Source organism: Typopeltis vanoorti, chromosome 22 (genome assembly GCF_054136105.1).
Source record: "Typopeltis vanoorti isolate ZY-2024b chromosome 22, IOZ_Tvanoo_1.0, whole genome shotgun sequence".
Lineage (NCBI taxonomy): Eukaryota > Metazoa > Arthropoda > Arachnida > Uropygi > Thelyphonidae > Typopeltis > Typopeltis vanoorti.
Genome location: NC_143570.1, coordinates 23,743,483 through 23,770,804, shown reverse-complemented (window position 1 = coordinate 23,770,804; position 27,322 = coordinate 23,743,483). Strand labels below are relative to the sequence as shown.

The following is a 27,322-nucleotide window of genomic DNA, read 5'->3' as shown; positions in this document are numbered from 1 at the left end:
TTTGCATAATAATAAATAAATATGCTACAGTTTTTAAAAGGTCTCTTTATTACCTAATGATCAGAACATAATACTGGTATTTGAAATTCACATTAATGTAAATAAACCTGTCTTAAACATGATAAACAATAACTTTTATCATGTTATCATTAACATGATAAACATTATGAATTTGTTTCTGCAGTAAGCAGAAATAGTTGATCAAGTTCATAAAGTAATTTATCTGATCATAAACTAATTTTTAATTGTATGAATTATCTGCTTAGTTCATATTGAAATTGTTCATAAACTATTTGAATTACAGTAATCTACTATTTATCCAACCTTTCAATTATCAGAATGGTAAGTTTGAATTTAAGTATTATTACGTGGTGCTCTACAGAGAAATCAGTTGACATGCAAGGGTCGATTAATTGAATGATCATTGTTTTGAAGGTCAGATAAATGTCAGAGTACTATATTTCAGCTATTTCTGTTTATCAAGTAGAAATAGTTTAAGAAGTTGTATGAGATTGATATTTATATATGTATAAAGTGTGAATTTTTAATGATTTTGGCAAAAGGTTGAGGCAAGTACATATATTATTCTTATATTATATTTATACATACTATATTCTATAGTAACAAATTTTCTGTATCTTGTTCATTATATTATTATTACTATTATGAGAGACTTCCAGGGAGTCAAGGACTTTTTGATGGAGGCCATATATCACCCATGCCAGCTGTCATAAATAACCATTAATATTATGGATTTTGGTTTACAATTTCAAGTTATAAGTTTCAGTACAGGCAAATTTCTACTTATGAACTTTTAAGAAATGACCAGTTCATATTTACAAAGATTGTATGGGCTAACAAATTGTCTCCTAATTCATTTAATGAACACAGAAAAAACTCATGCTCATGAATATTTTACAGTATGTGGAGTTCACAGAAATTTTGCATTACATGCAAAATGTTCAGTCCATTAATTCTTTCCCCTCTCTGTACCAATATATATTGAATATTCTTCAGTTGCTGAACGTATTCCACATGTTAATGTTGTGCATTACCTTGGCTGAGAGACTTTTTTTTTCTTTTTTTGAAATAGATTAAATGACTATAAGCCGAGAGATAAAAAATAGAAACACTATTTTAATTTAAGTAAGCTGCATAACTAGTTTTGTCTTCTTAGAAGACTTCTTCGGACTACTAACAAACTTTGCAAGAGAAAAAAATCTATACATTAAAGCGTTAATGTATTAATGTTTAAAACTGTCCTGTGTGCTTTTCATTGTTGGGCATGCACACATGTTCAAGGTCTCGTGAATGCCAAAGTTGGATAGTAGTGCAATGACATTTGGGTATTCACGAGACCTTGAATGTGTGCGTACACCCAACAATGAAGAGATACACAGAACAGCTTCAAACTTTAATACATTAACACTTTAATTTATAGATTGTTTTCTCTCTTTCAATGTTTGTTGGTAGTTCCATGCTATGCAAACTGTTTTTGCACTCTGAAGATGCTGGATAGAATACCAGCGAAATATCAGCAATAAGTTAATAGTTATTTTCTTATCAGTCTGCGTTTTCATTGTTAAAATTAATCAACATGTACGATGAACACATAAACCTTACCACAAGTTTGAGTATTGGCTAATATTAGTTTAATAAGAGTGACCAGCATAAAGAGGAAAGCAAAATCAGATTATTATTGGAAATTAGCTAAGTAGGCAAAAGGAAATCTCAAGAGAGTTCTTTTGTTGTGTGATTAGCAAAAAGAAGAATGATTATGAAAAGATACCTTAATTAATGCTGATGTTAGGGTAAAATAGTGGAATTACCAAGTGATCACCTTGCGAATGTGTATTATCCAAGTAGAGATAATGCAGGACTGGTGTGGCAGGGATCAGTATTAAATTAAAAGTAAATGAACTGGAGGTGTTTAAATTTTAAAAAATATCATTGTGAATGCAGCCATGGGACTAGATGAGATATCAGCATTGGTTATTTAATTAAAGTTTTAGCACTGGCCAAGTTCCAAAAGAATAGAAAGAAAGCAGGATAGATCTGTTGCATAAAGGAATCTCCAAGACAGAAGTTGTAAATTGCAGACCAATTAATATCTTAGAGCACTGGACAAAGTATTGGAAAAATTCATTCAAGTCAGAATTCAGGAATGGGTAGATAGAAGTATGATACACTGTGTGGGACAGCATGACTTTGTGAAGTGGAGGTCTTGCATTAGTAATTTACTCACTTTCTACAATAAAGTAACTGTCAGATAAGATTGATAAAGGAAATGGGCTACATTGTGTTATTGCTGGACTTTGCAAAAGCATTTCACAGAATACTGCATGGAACCCTATTATTTAAGTTGGATCAAATAGGGATGAATATGAAGCTGAGGACATGCATCAAGAGAGTGGCAGATGGATAGACATCAGAGTAGTATCAGAGAAAAGGTAGGTGACCAATGGTGTGCACAGTACTCTATACTTGGGCTGCTGTTGTTCAGTTTGTATATTAATGATGTTGGGATTCATTTGAGGGGGAGGAGGAATATCCAGTTGTCAGTGATGCTAAACTGGGAAAAGCAGTAGTTAATAAATGGACAGAGAGTTGAAGTTAAGGGACCATATCATAGAAGTGGGACAAATTGCAAAAAAATGTATTTTGTAGGGATGAAGAAGTTATTATCCCTTTTTATAAGGCTTGGATACAACCACATATGGACCAGTATGCAGAGATTTGGTTGCCTGGGTTTCTTGGGACTGTGAAAAGTTGCTGAGAAGATTCGGAGGCAAGTGACTAGCACTTCGCAAAATCACAAATGGTGATTTTGTGAAGTGCTTCTTATGATGACAAAGTTTATTTGTTGCAAACTGGATAAAATGGATAAGTGGAAAGTAGGGACTATGATATAAGGAGATAAATGGGCTGTCAGAGATGGGTCATGAGTGCCTTGTTGGTAAATGAGTTTAACCCGGCATTAGTAAGGTGGGGTGTCACAGACCCCAAAGATTTTAAATTGACTATAACTTTTTAACAACGCGTGGCAAGAAGTCATACCTCAGTATAGCTTCCCCTCCTGTAACCTGCTACTTGACGGCATAGATGACAGTCTGTTGCGTGCAAGCAAGTTTAAGTTTAGCAAACAAAATATGTGTCTCGATCACATAATTTGAAGGTATCCCGACTGTGCAATTACAGAAAATGAAAATTTTTAGTTAGTGATATCATTGGAATCTCAAGGCTGAATGTTTATTATTGTATTAGCTTCTTATAATGTATATGTTCCTTTTGTAAACCAATACCAAAGTGCCTAAAAATACTGATTTATTTAGTTTGTTCATTATATAAGCTAGGAAGAGTATACAGTGGTGCCTTGGTTAACAACTACCTCAGATAACGATGTACTTGGTTAACGACTCTCGATTGTATGAACCTCTATCTGATCTAAAAAACCGGAATTTTCTAATTGCACTCAGCCACATGCGGGAAGACATTGTTGAATAGAGAATGGCCACACAGCATAGCTGTGAAGCTCGGATATGTTTGACCCATCATAGCCAGCTGTTTACATTTTCTGTTTATTGTTTCTTGCAGTGTACTGTGCTTTATTTTAAAATTTGTGGTTATAAATGTGTTTTATGATGAAAATTAGTATTTAAACATTTATTTTTTATGTGCTGGTTCATATAGACAATAAATCGGTGGGTGCATATCACTGTTCGTTCCCCATCAAAAGGCAAAATCAAATCTCATCTGCATAATAATCGTTGTATCTATAAGCGGCTAATCAGTGTATGTTACGGTAAGTGCTGTATCTAATATCGCCTTACAAGCAAAATGCACTAAGTCAAAAATTGCAGGTTTCGAATTTAACTATTAACTTTTATTTCAAAAAGTTTTTTTTTTTTTTTTGAACTTTTACTTTTATTTTCAGGTGATGATGTGTTCTTTGTATCCCTTGTCTTGTCTTAGTGTTGTACAATTTGTAATAATAGCGTATTTTGGGTATCTTTTTTTTATAGAGTGAATTTTTTTTACCGTGTGACAAAATGGGTCCCCAAAAAGAAAGCTAGTGAGAGAAAAAAAACAGAAAAATTTTCTCTATTGAACAGAAGAAAGAAATAATAACAAAACATTATGAAGGTGTAAAAGTTATGCAGCTAGGTCGAATATATGAAACCAGTCGTTCTACAATATCAACCATTTTGGCTAAGAAAGAAGAACTTATGGTAGCTAAGGTTGCTAAGAGAACTTCAAGGTTGAATGTCAGAGGACTTCTTTTTGAACAAATGGAAAATCTATTACTAATTTGGATCAAAGAAAGAGAAATGGCGGGCGATACTACATCTCAAAATGCAATCTGTCAGAAAGCTAAACAGATTTATCAAGATTTGAAAAAGAAGACTTTGGAATCAAGTTCTGAGGTAGATGATGATGCTTTTAAAGGTAGCAGAGGTTGGTTTGACAACTTTAAAAAAAGAACAGGAATTCATAGTGTGGTTGGACACTGAGAGGCAGCTAGTGCTGACAAAGCAGCAGCAGATAAATTTGACAATAGCTTTACAAGAATTATAGAAGGAGAATACTTACCTCAACAAGTCTTCAATTGTGATGAGACCGGGTTATTTTGGAAGAAAAAACACTTCCTGGGCATAAACCAATGAATGATAGCTTAACATTGCTTTTAGCAGCAAATGCAAGTGGAGACTGCAAGGTAAAACCAATGTTAATCTACCACTCAGAGAATTCCCAAGCATTCAAAAAGTTCAATGTCTCTAAATCCAATCTCAGTGTTTTGTGGAAGTCTAACAGCAAAACCTGGGTCACAAGAATAGAATTTAGAGACTGGATTCACGAAGTGTTTGGACCAACTGTCAAAGCCTATCTTGAGCAAAACAATCTGCCTCTAAAAGCCATTTTAACCTTGGATAATGCACCTGGCCGTCATACGGGCATACAAGAAGAGCTACCAGAGAAATTAGATTTTATCAAGGTGATTTTTCTTTCTCCCAAGACTACATCTCTGATTCAACCTATGAATCAGCTGATAATTGCAAATTTTAAAAAACTTTACACAAGGGCACTTTTTACCAGGTGCTTTGAAATGTGTGAGGCTACCAACATAACCCTAAGAAAATTTTGGAAGGAATAATTCAACATTGTCATAGCAGTTAGGCTAATTGTAAAGGCTTAGCAAGAAGTAACAATGAAATGTCTCAAAGCAGCATGGAGGAAACTGTGCCCTTCCTTTGGTAATGAAGAAACTTTAGATGAAGGACACAAATTGGTAAAGGATATTGTGGCAACTGCTCATGATCTTAACTTGGAAGTAGAGGAAGATGTTGAAGAATTATTGGAGATGCATGACCGAGAACTGACTACTGATGAGCTAAAAGAACTTTTCAAGCAGCAATGGGGAAAAAAAGGAAATGGAAATATTATCTGAAGATGAGGATGGAGAGAAAGAACAAATTAAGACTGCTGAAATCAAAAATATTTTGGCAAAGTGGGAGGAAGTTCAAAATGTTGCTATGAAATGAAATCCAAACAAATCTGAGGTTATCAGAACTGCAGATCTATTTAATGAAAAGTCCATGCAGTTTTTCAGAAACATTTTAATAAAGAGGCAGAAGCAAACAACCCTAGACATGTTTTTTACAGGTCCATTTGTCAAAAAGCTCCGAAGTGAGCCCAATTGTCCTGTTGAAGATTGATAATTAAAAACTGTTTTCATGAACAATTCATTTTATTAATGTTAATTTTTTTGTAGCAAATACATATACTGTATAATAAATAAATGATATTTACCATATTTTTATGATATTTCAAATGAGTTTTATCTGCATTTTTAATATGTACTATTGTTGTGGGGAGGAGCCGGAACAAATTAATCGATTTTCAATTAAATCTTATGGGCAATCGCGCCTTGGATAATGACAGTTTTGGTTAACGACTGTAATCCTGGAACAGATCACCATCATTAACCAAGGCACCACTGTATTTTTGTTGAAAAATAAAGATGTTTAATTAGTTAAGTATTTTTGGGTAATAAAAATTTAATTTTGTGGATCTGCTTTCTTATTCTGTAAAATTACAGGACACTTAAAGAATACGTAATCTAATATTGATTAAAAAGATATGGATTTCTATAGTACACTACATTATTTGGGTGGGTCTGTGGGACCCCACCTTACCACTTTTGTTACATTTTCCCACCTTACCAGCACTGGGTTAAAGAGAAGCATGTCATTATGTGAGTAGTGGTTAGTGGCCATGATAAACCTTCAGATTCATTGTGGCTACTTACCACTACTCACATCATGGCCACTAACAATCAGTGCTATAACTCACTTACCTGAATAGAAGCAGAGAGAACATGCAAGGGAAGGTGAAAGGTTTTTCTGAAAATTTCCTGAAAAGCATCAAGAATGTAACTTAATGTCTATTGATAATGGTGTGTATACATTTTAGTTATAAATTTGTGCTGTTATCAGTGGGAAAGATCTAATATATTGTTTATTAATATGCTTGGATTATTATGCGTTTTCATGCTTGCATTGAGGGGAACGAAAATGTGTCAGCAAATCAAGTGTTTAATTTAGTTGTAAACTTATTTTAGATTTTTCTGTTTTAATTTCTTGATTTATACAAGCTTGTGTTCTTTCAGCAAGCAGTTCCCTCTATAAATAGTTCCATTAGTCTCTTCAGTACTCAGCCTGGACCAGTGAATGATATAAATCCTCATTCTGCCTATGGCCCAGGTAAGGATTTTTGTTGTTTCCTTTATTACAAATTCTTAGTGTGATAAACTGTATGTGTATTCCAAGAACATTGCAAACTTGTTTTGCATGACTGAATAGCAAAGCCAATGGTGATTAGTGTAGTTGAGATGCAGTATAGATATATTTTCATTGTTGTTGTTGTTTTAAGATTAGTTTTTTCAAAAAAAATATTCTTCATTTGAAACAAAATCAAAGTAACTGGGATATCACATGATTTATTTTATTTACAGATGAAAAATGAATGGGTCTAAATTTTTTTTTAATGTCAGCTCCACACATGAAGCTGATGAGCTATGAAAATATCAGCTCCACACGAGATGAGCTATGAAAATAAATGTGAAAAAAAAAAAAAAAAGAGTTAAATTTTCATTAGCATTGCATGATATCATGAAAATCAGAATGCATGACTCCAGAAATAGAATAGTATAAATTATAGTTTAATAACCCTTGGTATTAAATGGGCTATAGGTTTTTAACCTTTCTTGGTTCAGGTATTCATAAAATAAAAATAATAATAAGAAGAAAATAGATGATAGTAGAATTTAGGTACTACCTGGATATCATAGTTCTGATTAGAATATATCAAAAAAAGAAGTAAGCCAAACAGGCTTAAAAGCTAAAAAGATAGCCTGATTTTTGTGGAAACAATAGTTGTTCATATGATGATATATGTGGAAGCAAGATTAGATAATATAAAAAACATTGCAGATGATATACAGACATGTTAAATCAACACTTGATGGATATTTGCCAAAATTAGATAGATAAAATAATATCTAAATACTGATGGCTCTGCTTCTACAGTCATTGTTTACTCCTTGCAGAATTTTGGAGTCACTTGCTTAGCATGCTATTTTATGTAGATATGTAATTTTGTTGTTCATTGTAAATTGCATAATATTATTGAAGTTAAAATAAAGTTAACCATGTTACCGCCGAGGACGTATATATACGTCTAAGTTACTACGGATGCTAAGTGCATATTAAAATTGTAATGCCATTGACATTACATTGAAATATATGATGGATACGAACCGTATGAGGATGCGTATTTGATCTGTAATGGCTGGTAAGGTGGTTAAGAGAGAGTTTAATTTTGAGAAACTTGTATGGTGTGTGTGTGTGTGTTTATATATAGAACGTGACAGGTGTGCCTACAAGTGGTGAGTAGATTTTGCCAGCTGGTACAGGCTGAACAAAATGTTATATTTTTATTTGATAAAAAGATGGCCTTCTGAACAAATTATTTTAACTTTAAGAAAATACAGATGCAGCACCACTAATCAGTTGATGAAACTCTTATATGGACTTACTAGTACATCATTTAAAAAAATTAGTCTTCTGGGCAAGTACATTTCTTGCATGGTAGGTAGGGTTTTGCATTATTTGTTGAGCACTGTGTGTATATACTAGAAATACTAGAGTAAATCATTTTCACTTATGTTAAGAGGTTCAGTATACTTGCTTATATTATTCAATTATTAACTTCAGTACTTTACAGATATGGTATTTATTATCTACATTTAATAGTGGGGTGCTTAAGGGTCAAAGCTGTATAACTGAGAGGAGACCTACACATAGCCTTTAAAGGAATGCAGAGAACCAACCAGGGTTTCTGACCAATGTCCAATCCTCACCTTCTCGTGGTGCACCCTGTTGGGTATCTATCTGGATACTGAACGAACGAGGATGTGCTGGCAATTTGGGATTTAGCTGACCAAATTGTATTCTTACTAGTTAAACCAAAATACAAACTGATGGTACAACATGACAAAATTTCAAGCCAGCTGGGGCGTCGCCTGGTTAAACAAGGCCCCCCGTTATTTTCGCCAGGGAACCAGGGCAAACAGAGAAAAGTCAGCTACTGGAACAAATCTGAAAACAAACCCCAACTCAACATCACCAGAGTTAAAGATCGGTACTATCAACATAAGAAGCCTGAATAGCAAAGAAATGGACCTAGCTGAGGAATTAGATAGGTACTGGATCGACATAATAGGGGTGACTGAAACAAAAAACACAAAAACTGGTGAGATCTTTCTGAGCAATAAATACAAAATGCTATATTCAGGCAATGACAATCAAGGAAAAGAAGGGGTAGCCATAGTATTCAACACAAAATACGAGGCTCATCTTCTTGAATGGCAGGCAGTGTCAAGTAGAGTGATTTGGGCAAATATCAAAATGGGGAACTGGACAATGAGACATATTTGTGCCTATGGTCCCACAGAAGGCTCTACTAAGGTAGAAGTGGAGGAATTTTTTGAAGTTCTAGAGAAAGCTACTGACACAATGAAAAAGGAAAAAGTTAGTCTTTGTTTGGAATCTAAATAGCAGAGTAGAAAATGATTGTCAGACATACAAAAATATTTTGGGAAAATTTGGAGAAAAGAGCAAAGCTAATAATAATGGCAAATATCTGTTGGATTTCTGCTCAGGACATTGAAAGTTTATTTTTCACTTGGTTAGAGTATAATAAATTTAGTTTAATCCTTTATCCAAGTGTGTGCAAACAAAGTTTGCTCCTGAAAGTATCTTCAGGACTGGAGTAAGGTGGTACAACACCAGGTCAACTCCTTGCAAAGGTGGAGCAAGCTACCAACACACCTGTCTCAGTATCTCCTTTAATGCAAAACACATCTCCTTGCGGATATGTCTAATGTTATGCATTAAGGGAAGGGCCACTACCCAGACTAGTTTCGACCTTTATTGAGGTCTCTTCAGTGGGAGCCAGGCCCAAGCTGAGATACCAGGCAGAAGCATTCGCAGGTCATCTCTACCTATAGGAGTTGCCAAATAGTGTGCCACCCTTTTTTAATAAATTACTCTGAATTTAGAGAAAGATGTTCAAAGTTTATTTTTCACTTGTTTAGAGCATAATAAATTTAGTTTAATCCTTTATCCAAGTGTGGGCAAATAAAGTTTGCACCTGAAGGTATCTTCAGGACTGGGGTAAGGTGATACAACACCAGGGCAACTTGTTGCAAAGGTGTAGCAAGCTACCAACACTCCTGTCTCAGTATCTCCTGAAGAAACCTCAATAAAGGTCGAAACTAGTCTGGGTAGTGGCCCTTCCCTTAATGCATAACATTAGACATATCCGCAAGGAGATGTATTTTGCATTAAAGGAGATACTGAGACAGGAGTGTTGGTAGCTTGCTACACCTTTGCAACGAGTTGCCCTGGTGTAGCAAGTCAAGTGTTGTATCACCTTACCCCAGTCCTGAAGATACTTTCAGGCGCAAACTTTGCTTGCACACACTTGGATAAAGTATTAAACTAAATTTATTATACTCTAACCAAGTGAAAAATAAACTTTCAACATCTTTCTCTAAATCCAGAGTAATTTACTAAAAAAGGGTGACACATCATTTGGCAACTCCTACAGGTAGAGATGACCTGCGAATGCTTCTGCCTGGTATCTCAGCTTGGGCCTGGTTCCCACTGAAGAGACCTCAATAAAGGTCGAAACTAGTCTGGGTTGTGGTCCTTCCCTTAATGCATAACATTAGACATATCCGCAAGGAGATGCGTTTTGCATTAAAGGAGATACTGAGACAGGAGTGTTGGTAGCTTGCTCCACCTTTGCAACGAGTTTTCCTGGTGTTGTATCACCTTACCCCAGTCCTGAAGATACTTTCAGGCGCAAACTTTGTTTGCTCACACTTGGATAAAGGATTAAACTAAATTTATTATATTCTGCTCAGGACATGGACTAGTTATTACTAACACCATGTTCCAACATAAAAATGTGCAGAAATTCACATGGAGAGAAGAGGCAAGGAATAAGAAAAGTCTCATTGACTATGTTATTGTTGACAGTGATGTTTTCTCCCTGGTGCAGGACACCAGAATGTACAGAGGATTTGAAATTGGAAGTGATTACTATTTAGTCTTGAGCAGGATAAAATTGAATTTCATATTGAAAAGAATAACATGTAAGAAAGTTTTAATGTGAATAAAAGTTGAGCAGCTTTCAGATGTGAACTGTAGACTAAACTATACAAAGATTATTAAAGAAAAAATGAAAGAGTTTGAGAACAGGAACCAAACCTTGGAGATTCAGTGGCAAGCCTTGAAGAAAATCCTGATTGATTCAGCTAGAGAGGCATGTGGTAAGGTTGTCTGCAAAGATAGAAAAATTAGAACTTCATGGTGGACACACGAAGTTAATGAGGCAGTGAAGGAAAAGAAGAAAGCATATGAAAAGTTGTTGGAAAATAAGTCAGCTTGTGCTCTTAGAGAATACAGAGACAAATGTAAGAAAGCTAAACACTGAGTAAAACTAGCTAAACAAAAGTCATGGGTGGACTTTGGCAAGAACATAGAAAATAAATATCAAGAAGGTGGTAAAATATTTTGGGGGGCTGTTGAAGAAGCTTAGGAATGTAGGAAAGAGTGTTGTAAAAGGAGTTAGAGATGATAAAGGTGACAAGAAAACTGGAGAAAAAGATATCCTTGAAGTATGGAGTAATTACTTTGAAAAACTGCTAAATGAAACAAGCAGTGAGGACAGCACAATGGTAAAAAACACTGACCAGGGATGCAGTCAGGAATACATATCCATACTTGAAGTAGAAAAAGCCATCAAAGGCTTGAAATGTGGAAAGGCAGCAGGAGTACATGATATTCGACCAGAAATGCTGAAGTATGGTGGTATAAAAGTCTTACAGTGGCTGCACTGCATAGTTCAGAATGCCTGGACAGAGGGACGAATTACCGATGATTGGAGTAGAGCTCTCATAGTACCCATATATAAAAATAGGAAATAAAACTGAATGTGAGAATTACAGAGGTATTACCCTACTGAGTGTTCCTGGTAAGATATATGTAAGTATTCTTGAGAAACGGTTGAGAAGAATTGTGGAAGGAAAACATGGTGAAGAACAAGCTGGATTCAGGTCAAATAGAGGCTGTTAGGATCAGATCTTCACTTTACGACAAATAGTGGAAAAATCATGGGAATATAACAAAGATCTGTATTTAAGTTTTGTCGATTTGGAAAAGGCATATGACAAGGTGCCAAGAGAGAAGCTATTCAATGCGCTACAGTTCTATGATGTCAATGGGGCATTATATCAAGCAATACTTCGTCTTTATTTGAGTTGTAAGTCAGCAGTTAAAATTGAAGGAAGTACAGGAAGATGGTTTAATGTTAAATCTGGTGTGAGACAAGGATGTACATTATTCCCTCTGTTATTCATTATCTATATGGATCACATTATGAAGGAAAGTGGTATTAAACATGATATCAAAATTGGAGACGTTAATGTCAGCTCTTTGCTTTATGCAGACGATGTTATACTTCTAAATAAATCCGCTACAAGTTTGCAAGATAGTCCTGACTAAATTTAATAACTGTTGTAATAGATATGGTATGAAGGTCAGCAATAAAATGACAAAGACAATGAAAATAGACAGAATCATTGAAAATGTCAACTGTGTTGTGAATGGAGAACCTGTGGAACAAGTAAAACATTTCAGCTACTTAGGCATGATTTTCAATGAAGATAGGAAATTAAATATAGAAATAGACAACAGAATCAACAAAGCTGGCATGGTAGGAAGTCAATTGAAGTATATAAAGTTTTATATACAATTGAAGTATATAAAGACAATGTTCAAACCAGTTTTAACTTATGGATCTGAGAGCTGGATCAGAAGTAAAACACTTGACTGAAGACTAGACACTGCAGATATTGAGAGTCTTGAGAAAGATTAGGGGCGTGAACAGATGGCTTCAATGGCAACATCATATTAAAAACGAGGATATTTGGAAAGAACTTGATATTGTCCGCATCCAGGAATGCGTTAGCAGAGCTAATCTCAGGTGGTATGGTCACTTAAACAGAATGGGCGAGTTAAGATTAGCAAAATAAGTGTTCTCTGCCAGGTTGACAGGAAAACGACTAAGAGGAAGACCAAGATATAGATGGATTGATATGGTACAAAGGGCCTTAGATAATGGAAATGTAAGATGTGTTAATGTTGGAGTCTTGACAAGTAACAGACTGATTTGGAGGAAAATTGTAGATAGGAAATTAGTAATGCTGCAAATTTTTCATCTAGTACTATCATATCGTGTACACTCCTTGAGGGTACATATCAGGAATTTGATGATAATGATGATGACATTTAATAGTTCCTTTGAAGAAATACCATGGCATTTAATTTAATCATATTTTCCTTTTCAGTGAATTTTAAACATCAAAATTGCCTCTCTCTTTTTATTTTTCTCTGCTACTGTTGTCCTGAACATCTCGTATCTTTTCACATATGCACAGCTGCCCCTTTATGTGTTTTCAAACATGCATTTCTTTATGAGAAAGAAAAGGGTCTATATTATGGTATAGCAGTACCACAATTAAAAACTTGTAGAATAATTACAAATCCAAAGGTTAGTAGGCTTATTTGCCAGGAACTTTTGATATGCTTTCTTCTTTCTTCACTGCCTCTTTAACTTCCTGTATCCACCATGGAGTTCTGATTTTTCTATCCTTGCAGACAACCTCACCACATGCCTCTCTGGCTGAATCAATCAGGGTTTTCTTCAAGGCTTGCCACTGAATCTCCAAGGTAAGAACAGAAACAAAACCTTAGAGATTCAGTGGCAAGCCTTGAAGAAAACCCTGATTGAGTCAGCTAGAGAGGCATGTGGTAAAGTTGCCTGCAAGGATAGAAAAATTAGAACCTCATGGTGGACAACACAGGAAATTAAAGAGGAAGTGAAGGAAAAAAAGAAAGCGTATAAAAAGTTGTTGGAAAGTAAGTCAGCTTGTGCTCTTAGAAAATACAGAGACAAATGTAAGAAAGCTAAACACTGAGTAAAACTAGCTAAACAAAAGTCATGGGAGGACTTTGGCAAGAACATAGAAAATAAATATCAAGCAGATGGTAAGATATTCTGGAGGTTGAAGAAGCTTAGAAATGGACGAAAGAGTGCTGTAAAAGTTGTTAGAGTCGATAAAGTGACATGAAAACGGGAGAAAAAGATATCCTTGAAGTATGGAATAATTACTTCAAAAAATTGCTAAATGAAACAAGCAGTGATAGCACAGTGGTAAAAAGCACTCAACAGGCATACCGTCAATAATATATATCCATACTTGAAGTAGAAAAAGCCGTCAAAGGCTTGAAATGTGGAAAGGCAGCAGGAATATTTAATATTTAATATTTAACCGGAAATGCTGAAGTATGATGGTATAAAAGTCTTACAGTGGCTGCACTGTATAGTTCAGAAGGACGAATTCCCAATGATTGGAGTAGAGCTCTGATAGTACCCATAATATAAATATATAAAACTTAATGTGAGAATTACAGGTGTATATTCCCTACTGAGTGTTCCTGGCAAGATCTATGCAAGTATACTTGAGAAACGGTTGAGAAGAATTGTGGAAGAAAAGCTTTGTGAAGAACAAGCTCGATTCAAGTCAAATACAGGCTGTCAGGATCAGATCTTCACATTACGACAAATAGTTGAGAAATCATGGGAATATAACAAAGATATGTATTTAAATTTTGTCAGTCTGGATAAGGCATATGAAAAGGTGCCAAGAGAGAAGCTATTCAATACGCTACAGTTATATGGTGTGAAAGGGGCATTATATCAAGCAATACTTGGTCTTTATTTGAGTTGTAAGTCAGCAGTTAGAATTGAAGGAAGTACAGGAAGATGGTTTAATTTAAATCTGGTGTCAGGAAAGGATGTACATTATGAAGGAAAGTGGTATTAAACATGAGGATATTTATGAGGATCATTTTATACTTCTAAATAAATCTGCAACAAGTCTGCAAGATTCTCTGACTAAATTGAGTGACTGTTGTAATAGATATGGTATGAAGGTCAGCAATAAAAAGACAAAGACAATGAAAATAGGCAGAATCTTTGAAAATGTCAACTGTGTTGTGATGAAAATGTCAACTGTGTTGTGAATGGAGAACCTGTGGAACAAGTAAAAATTTCAGCTACTTAGGCACGATTTTTAGTGAAGATGGTAAGTTAAATATGGAAATATACAACAGAATCAACAAAGCTGGTATGGTAGGTAGTTAATTGAAGAAATTCATATGGAATAAGAGAGAAATTAGTCGGAACACTAAATTAGCTGTATACAAGACAGTGTTCAAACCAGTTTTAACTTATGGATGAGAGCTGGGTCAGAAGTAAAACACTTGACCAAAGACTAGATACTGCAGATATGAGAATCTGAGAGAGATTAGAGGCATGAACAGATGGCATCAATAGCAATATCATATTAAAAATGAGGATATTAGAAAAGAACTTGACATTGTCAGCATCCAGAAATGCGTCAACAGAGCTAATCTCAGGTGGTATGGTCACTTAAACAGAACGGACGAGGAAAGATTAGCAAAACACGTGTTCTCTGCCAGGTTGGCATGAAAACGACCAAGAGGAAGACCAAGATATAGGTGGATTAATATGGTACATAGGCCTTAGACCAGTGCTTCCCAAACTTCTGGATGTCAGGGCTCCCTTTGGAAAAATTAAAATATTTCACGGCCCCTCTCGAAAAAAAAATCATAATATAGACATATTATTATAATATTTATTGTATTTATATTCAATACAAAACATACACAGTGAATAATGCAAAAATCAAATGCAAATATTACATTTTTAACAGCTTACATACATATTTGACATGGCACATTATCTCATATTTTTATATAGATAGATATATTGTTATTGTATATTTGCAGTACCGGTACATGAAACGTGAAATGATTAGTAATAAAGAAAGAATTAGAAACATAAAAGAAGTTTAATAACAATTTAATGCGATGGATGTATTTCAATACTGCTACACCAATATCAGATGAAATATTTGAAACTGTAATTCTTAGATTTCTGCTTTGAAATGAAACTTGTATGAATAAGCATATATTTATTAATATTCATTAAGCACCGAAATACGCAGGAAGAAAAATTTGTAAACCCACACCAATGTGTGATTTTTTTCCATTAAAATATAAAAAATAACAAAAAAGAAATAATATATAATAAAAATTAAATACGTTTCTTTTAAGATAAAAAAAATCTACTTAGTCTTAAAAGATTTTAAATTTGTGTTCATTATTTCACGGCCCCCGTCCACAAATCCTATGGCTCCCAAGAGGACCGTGGCCCACAGTTTGGGAAGCACTGTCTTAGACGATCTAAATGTAAGATCTGATAATGTTGGAGTCTTGAGAAGTAAGACTGATTTGGAGGAAAACTGTAGATAGGAAGTTAGTAATGATGTAAATTTTTCATCTAGTACTATCATATCCTGTACTCTCCTTGAGGGTACAAGGCAGGAATTTCATGATGAAGGTTAGTAGTAGGTACAATTCTATTTATAATCCTAATTTCTGAACATGTATTATTCTTAACATATAAACAAAGTAGTGGGTTTATACCAAATGACTGCAGTGATTACCCACTTAAAAGCTTGCACAAGCAACCATGGCACAGTGGGATTTGGACCCATGACTTGTTTGTAAAATGGATATTTTTCCATTTAACCATCCCATTTGGGATTTGAGGTAAATCCAATCTTTTTCAGAATTTTATTTCTGGAAGTTGTTGGGTTCTGTACGTGTGTGGATCATCTACATTATACGCAATTATTTCATCCATGCTTAAGATATAAGAAGGGTTTGGAGGGAGGTATTGCTATTTAATAATTTTTATACCTGATGTCTTAATGTGAATGCCAAAATTCACGGAAAAATATTTTCTGAACAATTCAAAATAATACATCAAAACATTAGAGTATTATGTAACAGAGTATTTACAGTTTATTACAAAAGAAAAAGCCATGCAATGTATTTCAAAATATATGATACGTTGTTTGATATTTCATGAAATTATTGATTTTTATTTTAAAGGTACTCTTCATGGTCCTCCTTTACCTCCAACACTTGTATCACAGCCACAGCTAGCATCTCCAGTTACTGTTTCCTCGAGACCCACTGCACCTCGGCCATCACTTTTAGGTGATCGGCCTCCACTAATGGGAGAACTACCTAGGCCTCCTGTTCCTGGTCCACCTCCTCCACCTCCACCACCACCTCCGCCACCACCACCACAATTTGTTGAAAGAGGTACAAATTTTCGTTACACATTGAATTTACTGAATGGCATGTATAGTAGGAAGCTAATTATCTGTTGGATACTTGGGGTAGGGGGAGGAAATAGTCATACCTCAGATAATAATTTTTCCTGTCATCAGTATTTAACTGCATTTTAATTCCGTTACAACTTAATTCAGTGATTATATGATCATATTGATTATGTAATTATATGGAAATTAATTTTATAAATATGGATACCCCATTTTTATTTGTATGAATTATTTCCATCTTATAAATGTGTAAAAAATCAGTACATTCTTTTTACAGATTGTCTTTACACTTTGAAATATTTATTACAAAAAAAAAAAAAAAAAAAACTTAAGTAAAAATTAACATCTTTAAAAGGAATAATTCTAAGTTTTTACATATTATTTTACTTTTTTATATAATTTCAATCTTAGCTACCAGATTAATTTTATAATCAGTTGGATTTTCAGAGAGGGTTTGAAGAGGGTTTAATGTGAACCATTACCAAGAATTTACATTTGTTCCTGATATAAGCTGCCTATGGAAAAAATTTTATTTATGTTTAAAGGTAAAATCCCAGATAGCTTTAATTACCTAAATCACTAACTTGAAAAATTTGTGAAAAACTCTTTTAAAACTTCATTATTAACAGTTTTCCTGATATGTACTCTCAAGAGTTATACAGGCTACTATGACAGTATCGTTGATTAAGTTTACACTAATACTACTACTCTCGTATTAACAGTCCAAATTAGTCTGTTACATGTCAGCACTTCAGTATTGTCATATGTGATAATTTGGTCTTTAAGGCACATCTGACAGAATCAATCTGCTGAGATCTGGTCTTCCTCTCAGTCGTTTCCCTGCAATCTTGGCGTCAAACCTGTTTTGCTAACCTTTCCTCTCCCATTCTGTTTAAGTGACTCTATCACCTTAGATTAGCTCTGATAAATCTTCTTGAATGCTAGCAATGTCAAGCTACTTCCTAATATCTTTACTTTTTAATGTGATTCTGCCATTGATGCCATCTGTTCATTCCCCTAATTTTTCTTGGAACTCTTATACGAGGGTGGTCTGAAAAGTTCTCAGCCTAACAATGAAAAAACGAATTTATAATTTCAAAATTATTATTTTTCAACATAATCTTCCTTAAGACTAATACATTTATTCCAGCGATGCTCCAGCATCATTAACCCGTCCCTGTAGTGGTTCTCAGTAAGATCTGCAAAATACCTCTCTACAGCTGCAATCACCTCTTGATTCGAAGAAAAATACTGACTAGCAAGGAAGAGTTTTATTTTTGGGAATAACACAGGACCCCGCTCATCTTCCTCCAATTCATCCAACCACATGTTATTCGGTGCTGTATTTCCTCATCCAGGTCACCATTCCTCTCGACAACCGACTCAAGGTACTTGAATTTCTTCCCTGAAATTAGCCTTTCACCCTGGAGTCGTATGACGATATCCTCGTCACTCCCCGTTGACATAAATTCAGTCTTCACCCGGTTAATTCTCATGCCGCTCTCCTCCAATGCCTTTCTCCACTCTTCCAGGGTATTTTCAAGCTTCTCTCGGGATGATTCGCATAGAACAATGTCATTGGCAAACAGCATGCTCCATGGTGCCTCCTTCTTGACATCCTCCACTAGTACATCCATGACCAGGTCAAAGAGGTAGGGGCTCAGAGCTGACCCTTGGTGTAGCCCTACGACAATAGGGAACCCTTCTGTCATGCCGACACTAGACCTGACCTGAGTTTCTGTTCCATCATACATCTCCTTCACCAACCTCACATACTTCTCCGACACCTCCTTCTTCCTCATACACCTCCATACCTCCTGCCTGGCCACTCTGTCGTATGCCTTTTCCAGATCTATAAACACCATGTGCACATCCACTTGCATCTCTCTATATTTCTCCATCAATCGCCTTAGCGCAAATATTGCATCCGTTGTCCCTCTTCCTGGCATAAATCCAAACTGCTCCTCACCAATTTTCGTTTCCTGCCGTAACCTTGCTTCAATTATTCTTTCCCATATTTTTAATGTGTGTGACATCAGCTTGATTCCTCTATAGTTGCCACAGTCTTGAACATCTCCTCTTTCTTTGTAGATTGGGACGAGAATACTTTTCCTCCATTCCTCTGGTATCTTTTCCTGTTGGGCTATTTTACACATCAGATCCCATAACATATCCATGCCCTCACTGCCCAAACTTTTCCATACTTCCCCAGATATCTGGTCTGCTCCCACAGCCTTTCCATTCTTCATTTTTCTCAGTACCCAAACCACTTCCTCTCTACTTATGTCTTGCACCGGTCTCTCATTTACCTCTCCATCCTCGCACCTCTCTCTTGGATTCTCCTCATTTATTAGCTTTCGGAAATATTCTTTCCTTCTTCCTCTGATTTTGTCCTCGTCTTGTAATACTACTCCTGAGGCATCCTTTATCTGCTTGACTGATGTTATGTCTTTCAAGGCCTTATCTCTGGCTTTCACTATTCTCAACAACCGAGCTTCACCACCGTTTCTCTCCAGTTCTTCATAAACCTCATCAACTGCCCTCGCTTTCGCCCTTGCCACAGCTCTCTTTGCATTTTTCTTTGCTAATCTATATGCCTCCTTGTTAGCTCTAGTTCCAGTCATGTCCCATTTTTTCTTTGCCTCTTTCTTTTCCTTGATCTCCAACTGCACCTCCTCATTCCACCACCATGCCTCCTTATCCTCAGGTGGTCCCTTTCCTGATGTTATACTAAGCACCTCTTCTCCAGTTTTTCTAATATTCCGACTATTAACGTCCCACCATTCTTCCACATCCTCTAGTAACTTCATTTCTTTCAATACCTCTTCTTTAAACTTATTCCTTGGTCCTTCCTCTTCCAATTTCCACCACTTTATTTTCCTCTGTACCCACCACTTCCGTCTATTCTTCTTTTCCCCTTTTATATCACAGTCTACCACAACCAACCTGTGCTGTGCTGCTACACTTTCTCCATTAATCACTTTACAGTTTTTCACCTCCTTCAGATGTTTCCTACGGCACATAATATAGTCAATCTGACTCATTCTATCCCCACTCTTATAGGTTATCAGATGCCCAACTCTCTTCTTGAACCACGTGTTAGCTATAGCCAGATCGAAGGCCACAGCATATTCTATGATTTTTTTACCTTCTTCATTTCTTTCACCACTACTCCAACCTCCATGTACCCTTTCTTCACCACTACTCCAACCTCCATGTACCCTTTCTTCACCACTTCGTCGCCTTCCTACATGCCCGTTCAGATCTGCTCTGACGATCACTCTCTCACCATCAGGGATTCCCATTACTGCTTGGTCAAGTTCTCTCCAGCATGTCTCTTTCTCCTCATCATCACAACCTACTTGCGGGGCATAGCCACACTTCTTCCCATCTCAAGCTTAACGCTCATAATCCAATCATTCTTCCGGCACACCTCGTAGACTCCACTCTTTAGCTCCTTATCGATGATAATTCCAACTCCGTTTCTTCCCTTCTCATCCACACCGCTATAAAACAGTTTATATCCCTCCGCCAGCTCCTTTGCTTTATTGCCTTTCCACCTTGTCTCCTGCATGCACAAGATCTTCAGCTTCCTTCTTCTCATCATGTCCACTATCTCCCTACTCTTCCCATTCATCGTACCCACATTCAGCAACCGATTCTTACTTTACACACACTCTCTTTCTGTTGGACTCGCTTCTTTAGCTGAACCCATCCTTGGTTCAGTAGCCCTAGCCCACTTCTCACAGTCCTCGGACGACAGAGCTGCGCGTCGCTTACGGGGGACACCCTAGCTGTGATCCTTTCTCTGTTATCTAACATTTCATCCTGGGTTTTGGCATGGTTTTTTTATGGCCAGATGCCCTTCCTGACGCCCCCCATTTATCCGGGCTTGGGACCGGCACTGAGAAGACTAATTTGTCCTCCCCAGTGGCTGGGTTGCAATTTTAAACAATAAACACTTTATATGGTCAACAATTGACGCATATGCATGCTGAAGGGTATTTCCCCTAATATAAATTCGCTACTTATAACTACATGCACGATACGGGCAGACACAAATTTAATGAAGATAAAATTTGATTTTTAAGTTGCATGGTGAAAAAATATATGAAAAGATAAAGGGTTATTACAATGTGTAGACATTGTATTTTTATCAAAACCGCATTGTATAAATACCAATACCGCGTTGAACAAGGGTTACTATAATTTGTCGACCATGTTATACGAGGGTTACCTGTAATAGTTTTTTTTTTCCTGTGAAAAATTAAAATTATTATTTCTGCAATATGTTTTGGATCCAAATCAGTTTAAAGTGGGTAAGAAATATATTGAATGATGTTATTAAAATTTATTAATTTTTTTCTAAATCACTAAATCAAAATTGTCCAGAACGTCATTAATTTCAGAAATATAATTTTTACTTTTTAATGTGAAATATGCAAATACATATTGTCAGCCATCACCAAAAATTGATATTTATATGCAGAAGCATAGACAATCATGTCACTAAAAGTCTTATTTTTTCCTTGTTATTCTGAATTAAGAATACCCAGTTTGATTGTAAAATCTGTCAGAAATGTCTGATCTAACAACTAGTTACTATCTTATAATGGCTGATAATTGTTTTTCTTTTTTGTTTAAGTAAAATTATTAATCTCATTCAGAAAATCATGAAATCTCTGAAGACACTTATATCAGCTTAACCACCTTATATCTGCGTGGAATATTACATCTGCTTCTCTTTCATTAAGTTGCATTTTCAAAATGGAACTTAATGAAAGAGAATACCATCAGAGGATGAAATTCACAATTTTATAAGTTGTAACCATAATACTTTTATTTTTATTTTTTTAATTTAATCTTTAACTGGCTAATACCTGCTGAAAAATTCCCAGTATTTGAGCCATCATTGTATTATTCATCATTCATGCATTCAAAAATGTTATTGATAATATTAAATTATTTTTTCTATATACTGACTACACATGGGAAGACCCCCTAATGCAACACTGCCATGTGTGGGTAAGTGGTTAAGGAGAAAGAAGGAATCTATTAACAAGTTTCTTGAAAATCTGAGTGGTGGGGTGTATTCATTGGGGAAAACTATGGGGAATTTTATTCCAAAGAACAGAGGAGGATGAAAATGAGAGTTTCAGTATGTTTGGAGTTGGATTGCATATTTATGTCGACCAGTTCAGTGATGCAACACTCATGAAAATACCTATAAAAAAGGCATAATGCCAAAATAGAACACCTGTGAGGAAATGACTGCAGGGAGTCTGTGAGAGAAGAGAGAGTCATCTGTTAGGTAGATTATCCTCTTCTGTGTATAAAAAAGAATTCTTGGGAAGTTTTGAGTGTACCAACCTAAACATGAGAACAATATTCTGAGGACAGTCAGATTTTGGATTTATAAAGTGTTAGGGGAGTGGTGTTTTGATTAAAAAAAAAAAATCGTTTTTGGAGATAGTTCATGCAGAATAAGCTGGATTTGAAAGGTCAGCTCAAAAAGGGGAAATCTATTTTGAATGGAAATTGGAACATCATCAGAAGTAAGAGGGAGCGAAGTAGACTCTTGCTACTAGATAATATGACAGGCTATATTTTGATAGCATTGAAATTCATTAAATTATCTTTACCACTCTTCAGAATTGTAAAAAGATCAATGTTCTAGACATTGGCTATGGAAGATCTTGAAGCTTGAATCATTTAAGTACTATAAGATATCTTGAATGAAAAAAAAATCATATTGAAAGTATCTGAAGTATGTTAGCATGTGTATCCTTAAGAGAATACAGAGAAAATGGTTATGAAGTTAACCTGTATGAGCCAAACAATAAAAAAGTAGCTAAATAAAAGTCATGGAAAAACTGATAAGAATATAGAATATGAGTATTATGAAGGTGCCAACATGCTGTGGGAGTTATTGAAGAAGGTCACTGTGTAAAAGAATCAAGGTTGAAATAAGTGACATAAGAACTGAATATGTTCTGGGTGTACGGAGCTTATATACCATATATCATTCCCACATGCTAGAGGTCACGAAACCTATAACACAGTAGTGCTATGTATGGGCCTGTAGTCAGGGAGAAAGAAGGAACCTGTTCTTGAAGAGCTGGGGATTGTATTCATTGTGGAAAACTTAATGGGAAAGGCTGTTTCAAAGACCAGAGATTGTGAAGTTGATTCAGTAAGTTTGGATCTGAACTGTATATGGATGTTGAATAATTGTTTGTGTGCTTACAAGATTAATTGAAAGCTGGCAAATAGTGGGGGCCAATTTGATGGGGTGCTTAAGGATCAAAGCTGTATAACTGAGAGGAGACCTCCACATAGCTTTTAAAGGAATGCGGAGAACCGACCAGGGCTTCTGACCTAATGTCCAATCCTCACCTTCTCGTGGCGCACCCTGTTGGCTATCTACTTTCATACTGAACAAACGAGGATGGGCTGGCAATTTGGGATTTAGCCGACCAAATTGTATTCTTATTGGTTAAACCAAAATAAAAAATTATGGTACAACGTGACAAAATGTCATGCCGGCTGGGGCGTCGCCCGGTTAAACAAGGCCCCCATTGTTTTCGCCAGGGAACCAGGGCGAACAGCGAAAAGTCAGCTACTGGAATCTTAAAAAAATCATCCTCTTAAAAAACCAGGAGTCTACAAAATCCATTGCTCTTGCAAGATTTGCTACGTAGGACAGACAGGAAGATCTGGAGAAATACGCATGGCTGAACACCAAAAAGATGTACATACAATAGAGAACAAAAAACGGGTCATGCTTTCCATAGCATTTCCACTGGACATGATGTACTCTGGCATAAAACGACGATGTCATACATAAAACAATTGCTACATAAGAAAATTTAAAGAAGCTGCTAATATGCTGAAAAACCCAACCCACATAAAAAACAAGGTTTAATTCTCCATCAAGTGTGGTCAGCTCTAATAAAAAATCTACCTCAATCTGATCTCGGTCTGGATGAACAAGAACATGTGACATCATCCAGTATTGTTCAACGTCAATAACGTTTTATATCTGCATTCTGTTATTTGAGTTTATGAATAGCCAGATGGTTATGATTTGTATTTATTAATTTTTCTTGTTTAAACTTTAAGGTTATACTATTTACCCCTGAAGATGTAAATCCTACGATTTACGAAACTTGTCGGGAACTATTATTTCAGTATGTTGTATAGCTGAATAATAAAAAATGTGGTGTAATCACCGAAATATGTCTTTAGAACCAATTAGCCACAGAAGTCTACGCCTGCAGATGTAGTGGTTTAAACAAAATAATAGCAATTTTAGGCAGATTTCATTAGATTTACATTACCTTAATAAATAACCAGATTTTAACTCATAGATATTTTTTATTAACACTAGATGTATTTTTCTGACATGTTTCACTGTCTGCATGTGTGACAGCATCCTCAGGAAGTTATTTAACATAAATAAAAAAAAACAAATAATTAAACACTTCCAAACAGTTGTTATTTATATAAATAAAAAAGACCGGAATGATAGTTTAATCATGCGTATTCATTAGGGATGTTATATTCAGTCTTTACATTGTTGTGTAAACTCTGTGATTGCTGGCATAAGAGAGATCTTGAATGTTGCACATATTAATTAATGATTTCCAAATGTTGTGGAGGATCAGTCCTTGATTTTTGTTCATCATCATCATCAAATTCCCGCCATGTACCCACAAGGGGTGTACAGGATATATTAGTACTACATGAAAAAATTATATCATTACTAACTTCCTATCTACAATTTTCCTCCAAATCAGTCTGTTACTTGTCAAGACTCCAACATTATCAGATCTTATATTTCTATCGTCTAAGGCACTTTGTACCGTATCAATCCACCTATATCTTGGTCTTCCTCTGGGTCATTTTCCTGCCAACCTGGCAGAGAACACTTGTTTTGCTAATCTTTTCTCTCCCATTCTATTTAAGTGACCATACCACCTGAGATTCGCTCTGCTAATGCCTTCCTGGATACTGACAATGTCAAGTTCTTTCCTAATATCCTCGTTTTTAATATGATATTGCCATTGATGCCAAATGTTCACGCCTCTAATCTTTCTCAGGACTCTCATATCTGCAGTCTCTAGTCTTTGGTCAAGTGTTTTACTTCTGACCCAGCACTCAAATCCATAAGTTAAAACTGGTTTGAACACTGTCTTGTATACAGCTAATTTAGTGTTCCGACTAATTTCTCTCTTATTCCATATGAATTTATTCAATTGACTTCCTACCATACTAGCTTTGTTGATTCTGTTGTCTATTTCTATATTTAATTTCCTATCTTCATTGAAAATCGTGCCTAAGTAGCTGAAATGTTTTACTTGTTCCACAGGTTCTCCATTCACAACACAGTTGACATTTTCAATGATTCTGCCTATTTTCATTGAGTTTGTCTTTTTATTGCTGACCTTCATACCATATCTATTACAGCAGTTATTAAATATAGTCAGAGAATCTTGCAGACTTGTAGCGGATTTATTTAGAAGTATAACATCATCCGCATAAAGCAAAGAGCTGACATTAACATCTCCAATTTTGATATCATGTTTAATACCACTTTCCTTCATAATGTGATCCATATAGATAATGAATAACAGAGGGGATAATGTACATCCTTGTCTCACACCAGATTTGACATTAAACCATCTTCCTGTACTTCCTTCAATTCTAACTGCTGACTTACAACTCAAATAAACACTAAGTATTGCTTGATATAATGCCCCATTGACACCATATAACTGCAGCGTATTGAATAGTTTCTCTCTTGCCACCTTATCATATGCCTTTTCCAAATCGACAAAACTTAAATACAGATCTTTGTTATATTCCCATGCTTTCTCGACTATTTGTCGTAAAGTGAAGATCTGATCCTGACAGCCTCTGTTTGGCCTGAATCCAGCTTGTTCTTCACCAAGCTTTTCTTCCACAATTCTTCTCAACTGTTTCTCAAGTATACTTGCATAGATTTTGCCAGGAACACTCAGTAGGGAAATACCTCTGTTTATTCTCACATTCAGTTTTATTTCCCTTTTTATATATGGGTACTATGAGAGCTCTACTCCAATCATCGGGAATTCGTCCCTCTGTCCAGGCTTTCTGAACTATGCAGTGCAGCCACTGTAAGACTCTTATACCACCATACTTCAGCATTTCTGGTCGAATATCATCTATTCCTGCTGCCTTTCCACATTTCAAGCCTTTGATGGCTTTTTCTACTTCAAGTATGGATATGTATTCCTGCCTGCATGCCTGGTCAGTGTTTTTTACCATTGTGCTGTCATCACTGCTTGCTTCATTTAGCAGTTTTTCAAAGTAATTACTCCATACTTCAAGGATATCTTTTTCTCCAGTTTTCTTGTCACCTTTATCATCTCTAACTCCTTTTACAGCACTCTTTCCTCCATTCTTAAGCTTCTTCAACAACCTCCAGAATACTTTGCCACCTTCTTGATATTTATTTTCTATATTCTTGCCAAAGTCCTCCCATGACTTTTGTTTAGCTAGTTTTATGCAGTGTTTAGCATTCTTGCATTTGTCTCTATATTCTCTAAGAGCACAAGCTGACTTATTTGAGAGGAACTTTTGGTATGTTTTCTTCTTTTCCTTCACTGCCTCTTTAACTTCCTGTGTCCACCAGGGAGTTCTGATTTTTCTATCCTTGCAGACAACCTCACCACATGCCTCTCTGGCTGAATCAATCAGTGTTTTCTTGAAGGCTTGCCACTGAATCTCCAAGGTTTGGTTCCTGTTCTCAAACTCTTTCATTTTTTCTTCAATAATCTTTGTGTATTTTAGTCTACAGTTCACATCTGAGAGCTGCTCAACTTTTATTCACTTTAAAACTTTCTTACATGTTATTGTTTTCAATATGAAATTCAATTTTATCCTGCTCAAGACTAAATAGTGATCACTTCCAATTTCAAATCCTCTGTACACTCTGGTGTTCTGCACCATGGAGAAAACATCACTATCAACAATAACATAGTCAATGAGACTTTTCTTATTCCTAGCCTCTTCTCTCCATGTGAATTTGTGCACATTTTTATGTTTTAACATGGTGTTAGTAATAACCAGTCCATGTCCTGAGCAGAAATCCAACAGATATTTGCCATTATTATTAGCTTTGCTCTTTTCTCCAAATTTTCCCAAAATATTTTTGTATGTCTCACAATCATTTCCTACTCTGCTATTTAGATCCCCAACAAGGACCAACTTTTCATTTTTCGTTGTGTCAGTTGCTTTTTCTAACGCATGAAAAAATTCCTCCACTTCTACCTTAGTAGAACCTTCTGTGGGACCATAGGCACAAATAAGTCATTGTCCAGTTCCCCATTCTCATATTTGCCCACATTACTCTACTTGAGACTGCCTGCT

The 27,322-nt window shown here is 35.7% G+C and overlaps 1 protein-coding gene across 2 annotated transcripts in view; it reads left to right on the top strand.

Moving 5' to 3' along the window:
- CstF64 (cleavage stimulation factor subunit 2 CstF64) overlaps window positions 1-27,322 on the top strand; it is a 145,898-nt gene that overhangs the window by 100,736 nt on the left and 17,840 nt on the right. For both annotated transcript variants that reach the window (XM_090411843.1, XM_090411842.1), the window contains exons 8-9: window positions 6,668-6,761; window positions 16,674-16,889. In XM_090411843.1, the coding sequence (XP_090267969.1) occupies window positions 6,668-6,761; window positions 16,674-16,889 (310 nt within the window). The remainder of the gene's footprint in view (window positions 1-6,667; window positions 6,762-16,673; window positions 16,890-27,322) is intronic.